Source organism: Onychomys torridus, chromosome 1 (genome assembly GCF_903995425.1).
Source record: "Onychomys torridus chromosome 1, mOncTor1.1, whole genome shotgun sequence".
In the NCBI taxonomy this organism is placed as follows: Eukaryota; Metazoa; Chordata; class Mammalia; order Rodentia; family Cricetidae; genus Onychomys; species Onychomys torridus.
The window spans coordinates 155,414,929-155,432,829 of record NC_050443.1 but is presented as its reverse complement, the minus strand read 5'-3'; the positions used below and the strand labels follow the sequence as shown (position 1 = coordinate 155,432,829).

The following is a 17,901-nucleotide window of genomic DNA, read 5'->3' as shown; positions in this document are numbered from 1 at the left end:
AAAAGGCTCTGGCTCTCAGGTGTTTCTGCCACATTCTGGCCAGTTAGTCATTCACAATATTTTATGGTGTACTTTGCTGTAGGGCAGTTTTGTCCAAATGTGAACATTAGTAGGTATTTTGTTAAATTTTTGCTATGTTGTGTTTAACAATGTTGAGCAGATTTCTTGCCTGTAGACCTCCTTCAAGTTTTTAACTAAATACCCCAGTGAATGCCCTGAAACTCTGAGGAGAAGGTAGGAGCTTTCCCCAATAGCAGGTGCCCAACAAAGCAACCCAAGTACTTACATTCCATAGAACACACAGTGGGGGACTTGGAAGAGGAAGCCATACTTCCACCAAGAATCACGGGTTTTAGTAGTGGCGCATTCCTCATGACTTCTTGAGCACTGGTGTTACTGTGTGGCATAAGTAAATGTTTATATCAAGAAGGTTTGTGTACAACATTACTGATTCAGAAGATAAAAATTTAGAAAACACATAATTCAGCCAAACGTAGATTTCACGGTCCTCAGGAGAGCCTTCATAGGAATGCATAATTCAGAACTGAAGCTGAAGAAAAACAGGCTCCGCATTTCTCTCTCCTAAGTGCTTACTGAAGCTTTGCCGCTTGAGGGAGTCTGTGAAAATAGCTTGTGTTTCAGACAGTGGCCATTGTGAGAGGGCGGCCTTAGTCCACGGTCACATTACTGTGCTAATGTGGAGAGCGTGCTGACGTTGGCCTATGCCAACGTTTCTTTAGCTCTGTGGAGGTGCCAGCTCTGTGCAGCTGTTTTACTGGCAGCAGCTGGGAAATAAAGGTTTCATGAATAGGGTTGATCAGCACTGTGTCCTGAGCCTTCTTCCTGTGTTTTTACCTAAGCTGTAATGCCAAGAATAGAGCGAATGAATGGGGTTGTGTGTGAATGATGATGAAGTGAGGGGTAGTGGGGGGCAGTAGGGGGGAGTGGGGGAAGGAAGACCATCAATGATAAACGCTCTCAGCAGGAAGGTTCCAGGCCTTCTGCAGCGTTTATTTGAAGAGCTGTAGCATACAGCAGTTACAGAAGCTGTAATGTTTCCTGTAATTTTGATGAAATGAAACCAGATCTCTATGGAAACCACATGGGAATTATTTTCATTTTGAAACCAAGTGATATGTTTCCAATTGGATTCAGGGATGCACAACTATAGTCTCAGCTATGTCAGGGGGTTGAGGCTGGAGGATTATTTGAGTCCAGGAGTTCTTGAGAGCAGCCTGAGCAATATATGGAGACTGCAACTGAAGCAGAAGGAAGTTGGGGGGCTAGTGACCTTGACCAAAGTCAGTCAACATCGTGGGTGTCCTTAAGCTGCCATAACAGCTGTGTTAGGGTACGAGAGGATTCTGTGCTAAAGAGGCATCCCTTTTCTTTAACTGGTAACCCTAGACTCTTTATCCCTCCAATATCAGGAAATTGTGTTTATAATTAAAAATAGGTGATGCACCCTCATGGAGACGTAAAACTACCTTTGTGGGAATCTCAAGGGATCAATAATTTAGCCAAGCTGACCACATCTAACAGGAAAGAAGCTGTTTTGTTTTGTTTTGTTTCTGTGCAGTAAAGGTGGATCAGGTTTTGGAGTGTTAAGGGAATTGCTAACAGGTCCATGTTCTCAGAGTCTATGGAAGAAATTGAAATTTTTGTGGTTTCTTGCTGTCTAGTGAGAGCACCCATGTGATAAAAGCTCCCCCCTTCTCAAAAAAAAAAAAAAAAGGCTGGGGTAAACTTCATAGCAATTTTAGGGACTGTGCAGGTTGTTTCTAAGGAGCAACACCAGTTTTAGAGGAGCTGGAGGTGGACGAAAGCAGAGTTGGCAAGGTGGGAGTGCCAGGCATGCTGAGCCAAGCCACAGAGACCGGAAATGAATTCTATGGATCCTAAAGTATGGAAATTCACCTGTTTTGTGTCCTGTCTTACTCTGGGAGGGGCAGAAGATAGGCATATTTATTCCTTAAGGACAGACACCAGGTGCCATTTCCCAGATGGTTCCCAGTGGCCACCAAATTGCCAGACTGGTTGCTCTGGATCCAGGGTCACTCTTACCTGTTGGGTAGAAACAGTAGCCTTCCTTTGTCCATTTGTTTTAAGCTAGTCCTTGTAATCCTGTTATGATAAAGAAGAATTTAAGGGTAAACTGATAAGAGACTTAATTTCTTAGTGCATGATAAAATAGTACAAACTATGGGTAGAAAATTCAGAATCCGAATAAAAAGAAAAAACATGAGCAGGTGGCTCAATAGTAGGTAGAGATGTTTGCTGCCTGATAATGCAAAACGCACGCCTGATGGTCTGAATGGGGTCCTCAGGAGAGAACTGACAGCAAAAACTGTCCTCTGACCTCTACTCATTTGGCAAACATGCACACACATCACACACATGTCACACACACGTCACACACACAAACATGCACACTCTCATAGGAACAATTGTAGGAAGTTTAGAGAAGGAAATAAGCTGTAAAGGTTTCTTTTTATAGTCTTTGAAGTTTTATGGGCTGGTAAGATGGCACAGCTGTTAGAGGCACTTGTTACTGCCTGCTGACCTCAGCTGAAGCCCCAGAACTGACCTAGTAAAGGAAGGGAACCAACTCCTGCAGCAAGCATGGCTCTCTTCCCCTGCCTTCCCCAGTCTCTCTCTCTGTCTTTCTCTGTGTCTCTCTCTGTCTTTCTCTCATGCATGCACGCACATGTACACAAAATTTGCCTTTGTTTAATCAACCTTGTGTAGGAAAATCAGTTTAAAATTAGACACTGCTCTCTATGTCAGTATTCAATACGTCTGTGACTGTTTGCTAACTTGAGTGTTACTCTGTGTTATGTCCTATTGTTTATGAAAGGTAAATATTTTAACTTGGGGCAGTGATGAGAACTAAAAATCCAGGCAAATGGGTAATTCTTAGAAAATCTTCCTAATGTTTCTGTTCCCCTTAGATGGATTCATTACAAAAAACTAAGTGGTGTACTGTGACAGATTCGCAACAGTCTGTGATGTGTTCAAATGAACTCATTCAAACCCCAGAACCTGTCGGAGGCAGCCTTTAAATGATAGGTGTGGTTTGCATTGAGTGGCCTCCCCAAGACTGAGAGGCACTTGCTGCAGATCAGATTTAGTAATTAACTGATTGGGTTTGGGACTTGAATGTTGTAAAATGCACAAACATTGGGTTTGTCTTGAGTCGTCTTTTTCTCATTTGGGGTTGATGGAAATGAAGTAAGGACCAAGTAAACAACTTTTTTTCAGGTGCAAATTCGACCGTGGAACCTAAGTGACAGTGACTTTGTAATGGATGGTTCTCAGCCTTTGGACCCCAGAAAAACTATCTTTGTTGGGGGAGTTCCACGACCCCTTCGAGCTGGTGAGTGGAAACAGTGTCACCACACAAAAAGCGGTGACAACAAAATCCCCAATGCCTTATCTCTGTCTGGGTTTCCAGTCGGCCTCCAAAAGGAAGTCTGCCATGTCATTTTCATTGAGCTGACTTTTTTAATGGTTAAGAATTTTCCCCAAAATGCTGTATATTCTTTTGGTGCAAGAGTCAATTTGATTAAACCAGTTTTGTGGAAAGGATGAGCTCTATTTAGTTCTTTCCTATTTACCCACACATTTAAAATAATAATTTGTGGCAGTGTGCGTGCTCATGCGAGTTAGTGTTGCAGTTACCCATCCGAAGTCTGCCCAGTGCATCTGGGTGCTCAGTCAATGAGAAGCTGAACCACTGCTAGGAACTGTACCTGCGAACCAAACTAGACCCCTGGGCCTCCCCCAGCAAGGCAGGATCTGATTAGTTCTTATGGTTTCCAGAAATGAATTACATGTCGAGGCACATTTTAAAATTATTGCTTTATAAATGCCCCCTGTTCTGTGGTGTTTTTTTTGGTGTGGGACTGGGGCTTGAACCCAGGATCTCACACACTCTAGGCAAGTACTCATATCCTCAGCCTGCCTTCTACTTTTATTTTGAGACAGTCTCACAAAGTTGCCAGGCTGGCTTGGGACTCACTGTATAGACCAGGCAGGTCTTAGAATCCCCCCTGCCTCAACCTGTCAAGTAGCTGAGAGTGCAGGCCTACACCACCTGGCCTACCTCTGTTTTTTGCTGTTTGTTTTTGCTGTTGTTTTAATTTGTTTCCAAGGATGCTGCCGATGGTAAGCCAAATCATTATGAACTAGAGACTTGAATGGTGTTGAACTGATGCCTCAACATTAAACCCGAGACAAGCCAGGAGCGGTGACACTCCTGTAAGCCGAGCACTCCGGAGGCTGACACATGATGAGTCTTACCTGAGCTACTTACTGAGTGAATACAAGGCCAGCCCCAGCTACACAGGAAAATTCTGAAGACGCCTCAACATTATTTGAATTCTAAATCCAGTCTGCACGCGCGTGCGCGCGCACGCGCGGGGCACGGGGACACACACACACACACACACACACACACACACACACACACACACACTTTATACTCTATAAAGATATACTCATAAGTTTGATGGCTCACACTTGTAACTCTAGCACTGATAGGTTGAAGTAGGAGTGTCTTGAGGTTTGTGTGAACCCCTGTCTCAAAAAACAAAGGGGGTATAATCATAATTCTATTTTGAAGAACTTTAAAAATATTGTGATTATGGTAATTTTATGCTGTGTCTAGAAGTCAGAGATCTCTGGGTCCCCCTTACCTTCTAATGAAAAACTGTGCCAAAAGAAATCACTTGATAAAATCTAGGAAGAGCCAACTCATTGGGAACACATGGAAACTAGAACAGATGTAGCATTTGGCTTGGAAATTATATGTGTGTTTAGGAACAGGCAATGTGAGTGGGGTGCTGTAGAACACACATGACACTTCTGACTCAGTGTGCAAGGCTGGAGAAGAAGACACTCATGGAGAGTTTTCACCATGCACGGATTTTAGAGTTGGATAGCCACTGCTGTACCTTACACCTAACTACATAATGCAATGGGAGTTGTTTCAATGTTTGGCCCCTCTACTCTTCTATATGGGAACCTTTAGAAGTCCTGAAGGTGGACATGGTAGCACACACCTGTAAACCCATGCAGAGAAAGGTGGATCTCCTGAGTTCCAGGTTAGGCAGAACTACAAGTAAGACCCTGTCTCAAAAAAAAGTCCCCACAAAAAAATCATAAAATAATATAACTGATTTTTAAATTGTCAGATCTTCTTTTTAGGTCACAGGAACTATAGTTAATAAGCTACATTGTACGAGGGATGGGGATTTAGCTCAGTGGTAGAGCGTTTGCCTAGCAAGCACAAGGCCCTGGGTTCGATCCTCAGCTCTGGGGGCAGGGTGGGGGGCGAGGGTGGTGGGGTGGGGGTGGGGGTGGGGGAAGCTACCTTGTACCCAGTGTTCAGCTTCAGGAAGATCCTGCACTTTCTAGAATCAGACAAAAATGAGACTAGGTTGTAAAGCTGGGCATGGGCACACGACTGTAATCCCTGTACTTAGAAGAAGGTGGATCAAGAGTTCAGTGTTATCCTCAGCTGTACAGTCAGCTCAAGGCAAGCCTGCATTACATAAGATCTTGTGTCAAAGAAAAATGAAAGTAAGTGTTTTAAAAAGAATTATAATCAGTTATCTAGTCAGAAATGGGATGTGTATTCTTACCTAGAGAATATACCTAGTAAGTCTTGGTTTTCTTTTTTAAGTTTTTTAAGCTGTTTTTGTCTTAAAATTGGTTTGTTTTGGCAGATATGTAGTAGAGACCCAGTCAGGTGACTTACTGGAAGTGTTACTTCCAGCCTACTTTCCAGGATTTCTAGAATGCAGCTGGTGCTAGGTGGTTAGGAAGTCCACTATTTAACAAATAAGCAAGGAAAGGTCGAGTCAGGTGGAACTCTGTGAGTTCGAGGCCAGCCTGGTCTACAAAGTGAGTTCCAGGACAGGCTTCAAAGCTACACAGAGAAACTCTGTCTTGGAAAAAAACAAAACCAAAACCAAAAAACAACAAATAAGCAGAGGCATGCCATACTGAACTGAGTGAATATGCCATTATCATGTTAAATAGATCATTTTATATTGAAAACCAAAGCTTTCAGAACAGAACACAAGAAATGTATTGATAGCTGAAGACTTTAACATGACTCTGAAATTTGGCCTTGAAATATTATAGAACATTTATTAAAAAGATTTTTTGATTTATGTATGCCTGCAAGAGTTCATGTGCATACCAATGCCTGTGGAGGCCAGAGGACTTTGGATTCCCAGAGCTGGAGTTCCAGGTGTTTATGAGCCAGCCATATGCTGTGGGTGCTGGAAAAGCGAACCTGGGTCCTCTGCAAAAGCAGTAAATGCTCTTAACTACTGAGCCAGCGCTCCAGTCTCAGGGCAGGGCCTTTCTTGGTCCTCACTCAGTAGATAAGGGTTTGGATACTGGGATAAAGTTTTCCCTTTATCCTTGGCCAAAAACTGTCACTTAGCACATCAGAGTGATTGGAAGACTGGCATATTACCGTAATCTGTGTTATTCCTGTAGATCTTTTGAGGGTTTATGTTTGTTTGACTTTTTTTTTTCTTTTGAGCTGAGAATCGAACCCAGGGCCTTGCGCTTGCTAGGCAAGCACTCTACCACTGAGCTTTGTTTGACTTTTAACACCGTAAAATAGGGACTATTATCACTAATGTTTATTCTAAGTGTAGCTCTTCTCCATCTGAGTAGAAATGCCTCTAAAGAAGCAAGTATTGTCCTAACTGGGCTTGTGGTGTTTATTGAATTAAATATTCTTACTCTTTGACAAAAGTGGTTTTTGTTTTTTGAGTCAGGGTCTTACTATGGAGCCCAAACTGTCAACAAACTCACGATCCTCCTGCCAGACATAAACCACCACACCCAGGTCAGACCTTCCTTTTTAGAATTTGGGTTGGTAGGGAAATCACAGGCCCAGAGAAATTAACCTGAGAGTGAGGAGTGAAGAAACCCAATGAAATATCTGAATGACTTTCTCATTCCTCAGTTGTGAGTCCAAGTGGATAACGCACATTGCTATCATATCTCGCTCCTTTTCCATCACTCCTGTGAGTAACAGGAACAGACTAAAGATGGTTGTCCCAAATCTGGTGTTTCTGAGATCTGGATGTCTCCCTTCATTCACCCCATTTCCTTTCAGGGGGCAAAACAAACAAACAAACAAACAAAAAGATGTAAGTAGATTCACCCTGCCCCCCATGTGGCTAAAGTTTGCACATTCTTTAGAGAGTCCACAAAAGAACTAGGCTGTTTGCCTTTCTGTGGGTTACAGAGACAACAGCATGCTGACCTTTGGCCAAGTGATAACGAGCAACCTGTTTTCCTAAACACTCATACAGAAGAAGCCCTGTGGCATATCCCTGTGGCATCAGTGTCAGAGGGGAGCGGTGAGGAGACCAAGCAGAGACTGGAGTGTCTGGTTTCCTGGAGCTCTCCACTTCATTTGCATGAGTGTATCTCTCACTCCATCTTCTTGGTTTGGGTGTCTGATTTAAGGACCACTGAAGTGACTAAGTTTTGGAATCTCTTCTTCACAAATGAATAGGCTTTCGACCCATGCTCTTCATTTGATGACTTCCTTCTGCCATTTAATCAGACCAGGCCTTGCAGAGCAGTTTCCTCTTCTAGACTGTGGTCCTGAGTTCCTAGAGCCTGCCATTGCTTCTCATTGTTGGGTCTTCATCTTTCTTAACCATTGCTCTGCTGAATCTTTCCTTCCTTTTTCTCCCTATTAATCCTGAAGTTTCGTTCTCTGTCTGCTACCCACCTCTGTTGCTCTTGATGGCTTTTATGTCAAGGTAAAGATTTATTATGGTGTGAGAAATTTAATCCATGGCTCTATGCATGCCAGGCACGTTCTTTACCCCTGGACTTCAATTCCAGCCCTGGGAGGTAAAGACTTCTGAATGATATATGCCACGTGGAGAGAATATATATCTCAGTATTTCTCAGGATCATTTTTTCAGACATTTTGTACAAACATTCTGATAGTTCACATGAACTGGAGAGCACACCCTGATTTGTAATTAGGACTTGGTCTTGTAACCATATCCCTTTTAGTCCTGTGAAGTGGTAGGTGACCAAAATTACTGTATGTCAAGTTTCTGAGTAGTAGACACTTTCTCATCCAGTCCCAAGTTCGGTATGAAGAGACCCAAATAAACATGCTTGTAGGGATAAGGCCTTTTTAATGCTTAGTGTGTGTTCCGCCTCCCTCCTCCCAAACAAACCTTTGCCCATAGATGCTGTCAAACATTGCCTTACCCGTGACATAAAGCCAAGGTTAGACTGGGGTGAATTAATGTTTATAAAGCAGAAACCAAGCCAGTGAATTTAAATCAAAGATTTATGAGCAGGGAGGGAACAAACAACGAAACAGTCAGGTGCCACTGTGTCCTCAGCAGTGTGCTGGGAGCTGTTCATTCCTGGTTAGTAGTTATGATAACCTCATGAGGCTGTGAGCAGTAGACTTAGTGTTTTAGAAATGAAGAGGCAGAGTTCCAATAGAAGGGTGGTAAGTGAAAACAGAACAAGCCCTCAGCCTCTGTGGTTCAGCTTTAGGCTCCTTGCACTGATGGAAGCTCTTTTATCCCATGCAGATCTGGTATATTGTCTCAGTAAAAGAGCAGCTTGGTAGCAGTTTGATTTAATGAACTTAAATAATGCTCCCCTTCTGACTTAGTGCTTCATGCCAGCCATCTAAAAATGTTCTCAGCCTCACCTGACACAGAATGGAAGTGTGTGGGCATGCCTCCTCTTGTACCCTTATGAACCAGCTTAACAATGTGGCAAAGCTAGGAAGTTCATCTTTCTTGTCATCCTGAGGTGCTTCATGCCTTTCCTGTCTGTTTTTTGTTTATTTCCAAAGAGAAGAAGTAGGACTTCTAGATCACAGTTTAGAATCTGTAAAGATGTGTGTGGTGATATTTCTCTTGGGAATCCTCATTCCTCTGCCACCCTACTTGGCTCTCAGTGTCCCAGACTTAGGCATTGCCTTCAGGCTAGCTTTAAAAAGTAATTAAAGGAGGTACAAGACCTGAGGAAGAATAGATTGGGGAAATCATCAAGTTTTTCTCATTATCTCTGAAGAATCAGAAGCAGGTCCAAGGAACCATAATTGGGGTTCAGATTGGACTTCAGGAGTGTAGTCGCCGTACAAGACAGAATTCACGAGAATGCCGTATGCTCACACAGCTCCGTTGTCCTGCCTACCTCTCTGCTGGGGGTACAGTGAAGCTCAGCACAGGGGCCAGCATGGGAACAGGACGCATAGGGGTCTTGCTGCTTCTATGGAGGCCGACCATGAAGTGAGTTAGAAGCTCAGATCACATGGTCTAAACTGCAGCATGCCCTCACACGTAACTCTGAATCCTGCCAGCGCCCAGAGAACACTGGGAGTGGTCGGAAGTGGTCTGGAGGCACTTCCCTGTAGACTCTTCACTGTTGCCTGTGGACTCCAGGTTCCTCCATCTGTGTGCCCGATTCTCAAACCCTCATCTTCCTTGGCTTAAGTTTCTTAATATGCTCCATGGAGTTACCCTTTCCATTCTCTCCACAGAAAGAGGTTTAGACTGAGGATTCACTGGCTTATTCAGTAGGACATATGCTTGATTAAGGACTCAGATTTCCCCGCAAGGTTATGGATTCATCTCTGCAAAGATAGATGAATCCATGAAGATTTAATTGTCTACACAATTACTGCTTGTCTTGATTTTCTCTCTCTCCTTTCTAGAAAGTCAGAATGGTAGTCTTCCCCACCCTTCCTGCTTTCCTCCCCTCAGAGGAAGGGACTTATACAGGGCTTCCCTGTATTCACTAGAGATATGCATTCTAGAAACTTCTAAACCTGGTCTCTAAAAGTAGCTATATGTTACAACATTTGCTAGTAGACTTACATCTTCTTTTTAAAATATAGAAAAACTTGGGGCTGGAGAGATGGTTCGGCAGTTAAGAACACTTGCTGCTTATAAGGTCCAGAGTTCAAATCCCAGCACCCACATTGGGTGGTTCACAAATGCTTATTAACTTCAGTTCCAAGGGTTCCAACACCTTCTTCCAGCCTCTGCAGACACCTGAACACACACAAATAAAAAAGTGAATACTAAAAATTGGGGAAATCTCAGATTAGAAATTTGTAAGAGAGATTTTCTCTGCTTCTATTAGTTACTCATCCGGTACTGGATGGATGAAGTTTGTTTTTACTGCTGTCTTTATAGCATTAAAACTATTGAAAAAGGATTACTTAAGAAAGGTGACTACTTTCTCAATATTGGAAGCCCTGGTTGGTATTGAAGGGACATCCCTCTAGTGTTTTCGCATAGTGTGAGTTCAGGAAGTACACCACAAAAGACTTTGGGAGTGAGTAAATAAATGGTCAACTATAAACACGTGTTTGATTGTTCTTTGTTCTTTCTCCAAAGGCGATCATAACATAGACTTAACATCTAGATTTGGGAGGCTGAGGTGTGGCTCAGTTGGCAAAATGCTTGCCTAGCTTGCATGAGGACCTGAGTCCAGTTGTCAGTACCACCAAAGCCAGGTCCAGGAATTCAAGGTCATCCTTGGCTACACAGAGTTTGAGACCAGCCTGAGCTACGTGAGACAAAAAGTTTAACCCTCTCCTCACCACAAAAAAAAAAAACAAAAAAAAAAAAACTCTATGAATTAGAGATACTGAACATTTGTCAATTTGAAAACAAACACTTCCTTTAGCCACTTTGGTTTCTCCTACCCTGTCAACACATTGCCTTTCACTTGAGCAAAACATGGCTGCTCAATTATGTAGGGACTTTTTGATCACCAAGAAAATGCCACATAAGGAAGATTTTATCCCCAGAAACCCCATAGGCAAGCCCAGGCACACAGGCACAGTAGAGGATGCTTACATTCTCAGTGCTGAGGAGGCAGAGGCAGGAGGATCTCTGTGGCTCATTTGCCAGCCAGCCTAGCCTAACAGGAAAGCTGCAGGGCCCAGCAAGAGACCCTGTATCAAAACAAGGTAGACTGCTCTTGAAGAATAACACCCCGTGTGTCTTACACATGAACATGTCTATACTCATGAATGTGCACACACATGTACATACATGCAAAAATGACTAGATAGCTCATGAATGGAAATTTTTTGTTGTTTTGTTTTTCAAGATAGGATTTCCTTTTTTGGGGGGCGGGGGAGGGTTTTGAGACAGGGTTACTCTGTGTAGCTTTGCGCCCTTCCTGGAACTCACTCTGTAGACCAGGCTGGCCTCAAACTCACAGAGATCCGCCTGCCTCTGCCTCCTGAGTGCTGGGATTAAAGGGGTGCGCCACCACCGCCCTGCTATGGAAAGTATTTATATGATTTTCATAAAAGCAAAATTGGGTGAGAGTTTCTGCTTCTTACCAGAAGTAGCTAACTGCCAGTAATGTCAGCCATGATCAAGTCTTTGGCACATGAAGATGATTTTTCAGCAAGAGAATCACAAAGTAATGGAATGTTTATACTTACGGGAAGAGCCTTCTGGAATCAAGAGATCCCTAAAACTCCTCTGGAGACTGCTGTGGTATAGAAAAGCGTGGGCTAACACGCTAAGTCTTCTTTGACCAGAGCTCCCAGCTTACACCCACCGCTTCCTTTGTAATTCAGGTACCTTTTGGAGTCCTCATTATGGAAGATAATGCCATTTGGTTCCTTGCCAACCTTTCTTTCCTGGCCACTCACCAGGCCTAGTGAGCGTTTTCTTTCTTTTCCATTCTAGAGCAAACCTGGTCTTTGGAAAATTAGTGTCTGGTTTCTTGGGCCTTGAGATTACTTATCTCACTAAGAGAAATTCATTAATGGTTGTGTTTTACAATCCTCCCTTGAGTTCCCTGCTTTCTGTTGAGAATAGCATCATCCTTGGGAGGAGACAGGTCATCAGAGGAACCAGGGACCTCTGACATCCAAGTACAAGTGCAGTTCTTGTTGCAAGTGAATGGTGTTAAGCTGCTGCCTGGAAGCTGCAGCACAGTCCACTTAGCTTTGCTCAGTGGTGTCCGGCTGTTGGGACTTGGTAGTTCTGACCGTAATGGGACATTTGGGACGGCTGTCTGCTGCTTGCTAGTTCAAACTTACTGCTATGTTGTAGGTCATTCTTCCTATTTTTTTAAAAAATGGGCATTTAGAAAAAAAAAATCAATATTAGGCAGTCTAATATAAAAAGAAATTTTTAAGTGCAAAAAATAGCATTTTCTGACATGGTGACAGTTTTTCTTATTGCCTTTGCAATTTCATTATGCCAAAATGAGTAATACTTGGCTTTACATCTATCTGTAGAACTCGGGGGTTATCCTAACACACCATTGAGCCCTGCAGAACCCTTGCCTGTCCTCACCAGAGTGTGGCGGTGTTTGCTGCATTGGCTCTGGTCACTGTCTGTTTTCCCTGTTTTCTTCTTTCTAAGTGCCATATGTAGGTTTTGAAAGAAAATGAGTGTTTAGGTCACTTCGAGGGGTAGGCCTGAGTCTTTGGATTTAGCGGTGGCCTGAAAGGAATGGCCATAGGCGGAGATGGTGCTTTCAAGTAAACAATTACCTTCAGGCAGTTGGCAGCACAGGTAAGTGCCACATGTCTCTTGAGGGTACCCTGACTGACAGTGGGCGTAAGTTTTTAATATTAGACCTTTGGAACGGTCCAATCCCCAAATAACTTCTCTGTAAGCATTTTGTAAATACACCAAATCAAGGCATAGGCCATTAGCTTAGACCTATGACGAGATGCACAGTGTGTGTTTTCACAGCTTAGAAACCGCTTTCTGGCTATTCGTTGCTGTCATTATTAACTAGTATTGTTATTTAGAATTCAAGATGAGATGCTGTTTCTCAGTTGGAATAGAATCTACTCTTCATTATCATTTTTTGTCAGTGCCAGGATTTGCATTTGTAATCTTTATATCTGTAAACACATTGTCTTTAGAGAGAATAAGGACTGGATTCCAGCTGAGCTCTAATGAGGCAGGGAGGCATTAGAAGTTTCAGTCAGTCTCAAGCTCTGTAAGTAGATATTTCTTTTTAACTTGTTAGGGCACCATGAATTGCTTTACCTACCAAGGCCCAGGCCAGTAGGCTAAGGTTTTAAACATTTAAACAATCAGGACGTATTACTGATAGTGTTCCTTTTATACAGTCACTTTAGTTATGACTGCATAACACCCTGTGTAAATACATGTAAATTATTTTATATTTTATTTTAAAACATCCAATGAACACCTTGCACAGCCTTGGTGCAGTGGGAAGGGGCTTAGACCTGCCTAGGCTCAGTATGCTGGGCTCTGCTGACTCCCCATGGGAGACCTGGATTTGGGGGATGTGGGAATGCGGGGTGGCTTGGGAAAGAGGGCTGGGGGGTGGGAAGAGGGAGAAGGGGGGATCTGTGGATAGCATGTGGAGTAAGTAGAAATTTTCTTAATAAAGGAAAATGAAAATAAAATAAAATATCCAATGAGTAGCTCTTCTGCTGGAGTTGTAAGGCTGATAAGGACGTTCTTCATAAGCCCTTGTGTGTGGGGGTTTTCTTTTCATAATTAGACTGCATGAGCTTCGTTTTCCTGGGTGAGTTGTTCCACATAGTTATACATAGACGTGTTTGTTTTCTTACAGTTGAACTGGCAATGATAATGGACCGTTTGTATGGTGGTGTTTGCTATGCTGGCATCGATACGGATCCCGAGCTGAAGTACCCCAAAGGTGCTGGGCGTGTTGCGTTCTCCAATCAGCAGAGCTACATTGCAGCCATCAGTGCACGCTTTGTGCAGCTTCAACACAATGACATTGACAAACGGGTAAGCAACCACTCAAATAGAATTGCTATGGGAAAGGACTGAAGTTTGTTTTGGGCGGTCCTGGGCAAGGCAGTATTTTGTGATCATAAGATAGCAGCTCTGTCTTGAATGGCATTAGGCTGTGAGTTCATAGAGCTTGCCTGAAGAAGAGAGGATCCTCTTAGTGTTGAAGGTATGGATGAACCTCCTCCTCCTGCTTTGCTTCTTTTTCTCCCAGGTGATGAAAAGAAATCTGCAGAATTTAGTGTACCAAACTAGTAGCAATGCCCTAACAAAGGTTGAGAGCTGGTCACCTCTTTGACCTTAAAACAAACTTGAATTGACATGTTCAGAAGTACACATTTGAACCTAACTTTATTTTTTAATTGTAACATCATCACACTTGGTAGCAATCACAGGAACCAAATACTATTCCCTTCAGTCTCTTCTCCAGCCTCACATAATTTATTACTCATGGAACACGTGTATACATACACTCATGCATGCTGTGTTACCTGCCATTTGCTCATTATGTCTCCTGCTGGGGCTCTGGAGGTATGGGTGTCAGGTGAACTTCCTTTGACCTTGGCAGGTTGAGGGAGTGGGTGTGCTCTGTTGGCTTTGTGAACAGCTCTCCACTGTTGGGAATGTTGGGAGAACGGAGGGTGGGAGGAGTAAGTCTAGAACCTAGATTAAAATACACAAAGGAGAACATAAGAAGAGCCTTGACCTTCTGCCATGAATTGCACGGTGGCTGTTCTTGCTTCTGAATAGAGGATATCCTCGAGGCAAGGCACCGACTGGATTGGAATGAATGAAGTAGCCTCCTGTTAGGGAGCTTTACCACACCCTCTGCAGTCCTCTTTGATTAGTTTTGTATAACAGACAATGTTCTTAGCATCTCAGTGGAAATCTCTGTTGGTATGCATTTTTCATGCTCAGCAAGATTGTATTTTGTTAACATGTGTTCTGATCAAATTACAAAAGCCAGCACTTAGAATAAATACTCTATGATTCCTTGAGAGTAGGTGGCAGTGGTTTCTTTGTTATTTTTTTTTTTAATTTTTACCAAAAACTTTAAATTTTGAATAGTTTCTGAGATATTTAGAATCCTATGCTCCATAACTCTGTTTATCTTCAAGTTAAGCTACGTTAGCTGTATAGAGCTTCCAAGCTGTACCAGTGCCTTTTAAAGAGACTTTTAAGAGAAAGTAGCTGAATAAAATAATTTCATATGAATTTTGATTTTAAATGTTACAGCTATAATGTTACCTAATACATTTTAACTTAGGTGCACTGTAATATATTTTTTTAATCAAAGCCACCTTCCACTCCTGTCCCTCCAATTGCTCCCCTAGTCCCTTCCAGAACTTTCCCCTCTCAGCTTCATGTGCTGTTTTTAAATTCATTGAGCTCACTTAGTGCTGCCTGTAGATGAATGGATGTAGAGCCATCTACTAGAGCATGGACAGCCTTTCGGAGACCTTATCCCCAAGGAAAACTGGTGTTCCCTCGCCAGCAGGCATCAGTTGTCCATAGCTCCTCTACCAGGGGCGCGCCTCCATGAGCTCTTCCCATCCATGTTGGGCTCACAGCTGCTGTGAACTCATGTGTCATGCTCAGTGACAGCAGTTTCACTGCAGATGTCACTGCCTCTGGCAGTATCTCTCTGTCTCTCTTCTGTGATGATCCCTAAGCTTTGGGGTTGGAGTGTGATACAGATGTCCCACTGAGAGCTGAGCCCTACACAGTCTCATAGTTTCTGCATAGCCAACAGTTATGGGTATCTGTGTTCATTGCTGTCTATTGCAAAAAGAAGCTTCTCTGATGAGGACTGACAGATATACTTTTTAGCAGGTATGAGATAAGAATTTAAGAGCAAGTTATTACTATGTCTTTTCAGCAGAATATTAGTGCTTTATTTTTTGCTAGCGCTTACAGCCTAGTCAGCCATGGGTTTTTGAACCAATTAAGGGTACTAGTTATGAGTTTCATTTTGTGGAGTGGGCCTTAAATTCAACCAGAAACTGCCTGTTTCCTCTCATAACATTCATACCACTATTACACCAGTGGGCATAACTTACCAGGCTAATTGTTATTGTTGTTTACATAGTTCACAGCTGGGTAAAACTGTTGATTACTTTTCTCCCTTGGTAGTATGCATAGACCTTTCCAAAATTATGAAAACTAGCCAGTAGGGATGAGGCTTCCAGATTAGTATCAGCTTAATTTCTCCATGTCCTATGACACAAGTATGCGGTGTCTGTAGTAATAGTATCGTAGGGGGTGAAATTTTCAGTTGGTAATGGATTTTTCATATTCTGCAAGATGTCTTGTTAGCATGTGTATCTGAGCAAATTAGAATAAATATTCTAAGGACTCCTTGAGAACAAGTGATAGTGGTTTGTTTGTTAATTAAAATTAATTTTTCCAGAATTTTGAAACACTCAGTTAATGGAGACTCAGAAAAATGACAGAGATTCAACTTTATTTCTGGTTTTCAAGTACCCTCACTCACTTCTTTTCTAACAGTAACTCTCATACAAGACTGAGCTAGCTCCACAGAGCGGCACCTGTCTCTCAGACTCATCCCCAGTACGTAACTATTGCTTGGTTCAGTCTGAGATGCTCAGTAAACTTTTTTGAATCCACACATGGTGCTTTTTGAAGGGTCCTCATCACTCCTGCTGCTGTTGCTGGTGGGCCTGCCTGCTCATTATGCCTCTTCATTTGGATGTCTGATACATTTGACTCAGGCTGCAATCCCATCCATCACTGGCAAACCTGGGCACTAAAGTTTACCTAGAGAACTTTAGGTTCTCATCGGCATGAAAGTAGCTTTCTTTTCTCCCCTCTGAGGATGATAAATGAGAAAAGGAGGTGTGTGTTTATTCTCCAATAGTCATCTGAGTGGACACATCAGAAATCATTGAGAGTGGCTGAGCTCTTACATGGCGCTTTCTTCTCTTGGAGCCCCACTCCATCCTCTAATATCTTTTGTTGGCCCTGACTCATATAAAGCCCGTCTCCTTCACTGGAAGGAGTGGGAGCCTACCACTGTCTTAAGTTGGGCTCTTGCTACTGTTGACCTGTAAACATTGCAATCCCTCCCTCCTCACTGTTATGGCTTTTTGTCCTTGTTCTGAGCATAACCACACAATGCTTGTCTTAGGCATTTGGAGTCTATTAGCTGCATCCTTCATAGATGTGTTTTAGGCTCATTCATACTTCTATGTCTACTAAAATTTAAATTTGAGCTTTCTAGAGAGCTGCCACTATATAAAGCACTTTTGTATTTCCCTAAACAGTACCCTTACAGAGAATGTCTGTCATAGGCACCCCTTTCCTGAATAGCTCTTACAGGGTGTTACAGTGTTCTCATAGTAAAGGCTATGAAACCTGTGCTAAAAGTCAAGGGCCTGTGTCCCCCAGTCTCCAGAATCCATTTGTGTTGCTATTGAAGATTCTAAGGTGCTGCCCTCTCCTCCTGTGAGCCTGGAGTTACCTTTAAACCCTGACTGTTTTAAATAGCATCAGCCTCCGTCTCTGTCTCCGTCTGCAAGGGTATAAACTGTAGATTCGATGGAAGCATGGCACATTAAATCCACCTGCTTCCTGTTGGCAACCCTTCTCCCTTGCATTGCTCACTCCATGAGAAGAATAATGGAGGCCAGCTGCACAGCAGCTGCACTTGGCCATCAGGTCCCATAGTCCATTAAGTGTCTAGAACCTTGGGAGTCTGGGGGCACATACTCTCTCATAAGAGATCAATATATTCTGTATCTCTTTTCTGTCCACTGAAATTTGTCAAGACATCTCTTGATAATCTATGTTTGTTTATTGTCATTGTTGCTAAGATTAAGATTTTAGATAGAGTAATTTATAGAGAAATACGACCTTTGTAGATTTAATTTTTTTCTATCCATCTTAAGAGAATTACTTACATATCTCCTTAAAACATGTCAGTATTCAACATTCATTGAAACAGTCAATCCTGTAGCTTTCACGCTTTGCTTTCCTGTCACTCATCCATTAATCTGTCTTTGTGGACAGGTGATTCGTAACAGCCTTATTGAGCTGTTTTATGATATTCGTATATCTGTAATGCCCCCATTTAAGGAAT

At 42.7% G+C, this 17,901-nt stretch overlaps 1 protein-coding gene across 12 annotated transcripts in view; it reads left to right on the top strand.

The window, feature by feature from the left end:
- Positions 1 to 17,901, top strand: part of Cpeb3 (cytoplasmic polyadenylation element binding protein 3) — a 193,835-nt gene that overhangs the window by 154,247 nt on the left and 21,687 nt on the right. For all 12 annotated transcript variants that reach the window (XM_036167847.1, XM_036167923.1, XM_036167866.1 and 9 more), the window contains 2 exons: positions 3,262 to 3,376; positions 13,618 to 13,799. In XM_036167847.1, coding sequence (XP_036023740.1) covers positions 3,262 to 3,376; positions 13,618 to 13,799 — 297 coding nt within the window. The remainder of the gene's footprint in view (positions 1 to 3,261; positions 3,377 to 13,617; positions 13,800 to 17,901) is intronic.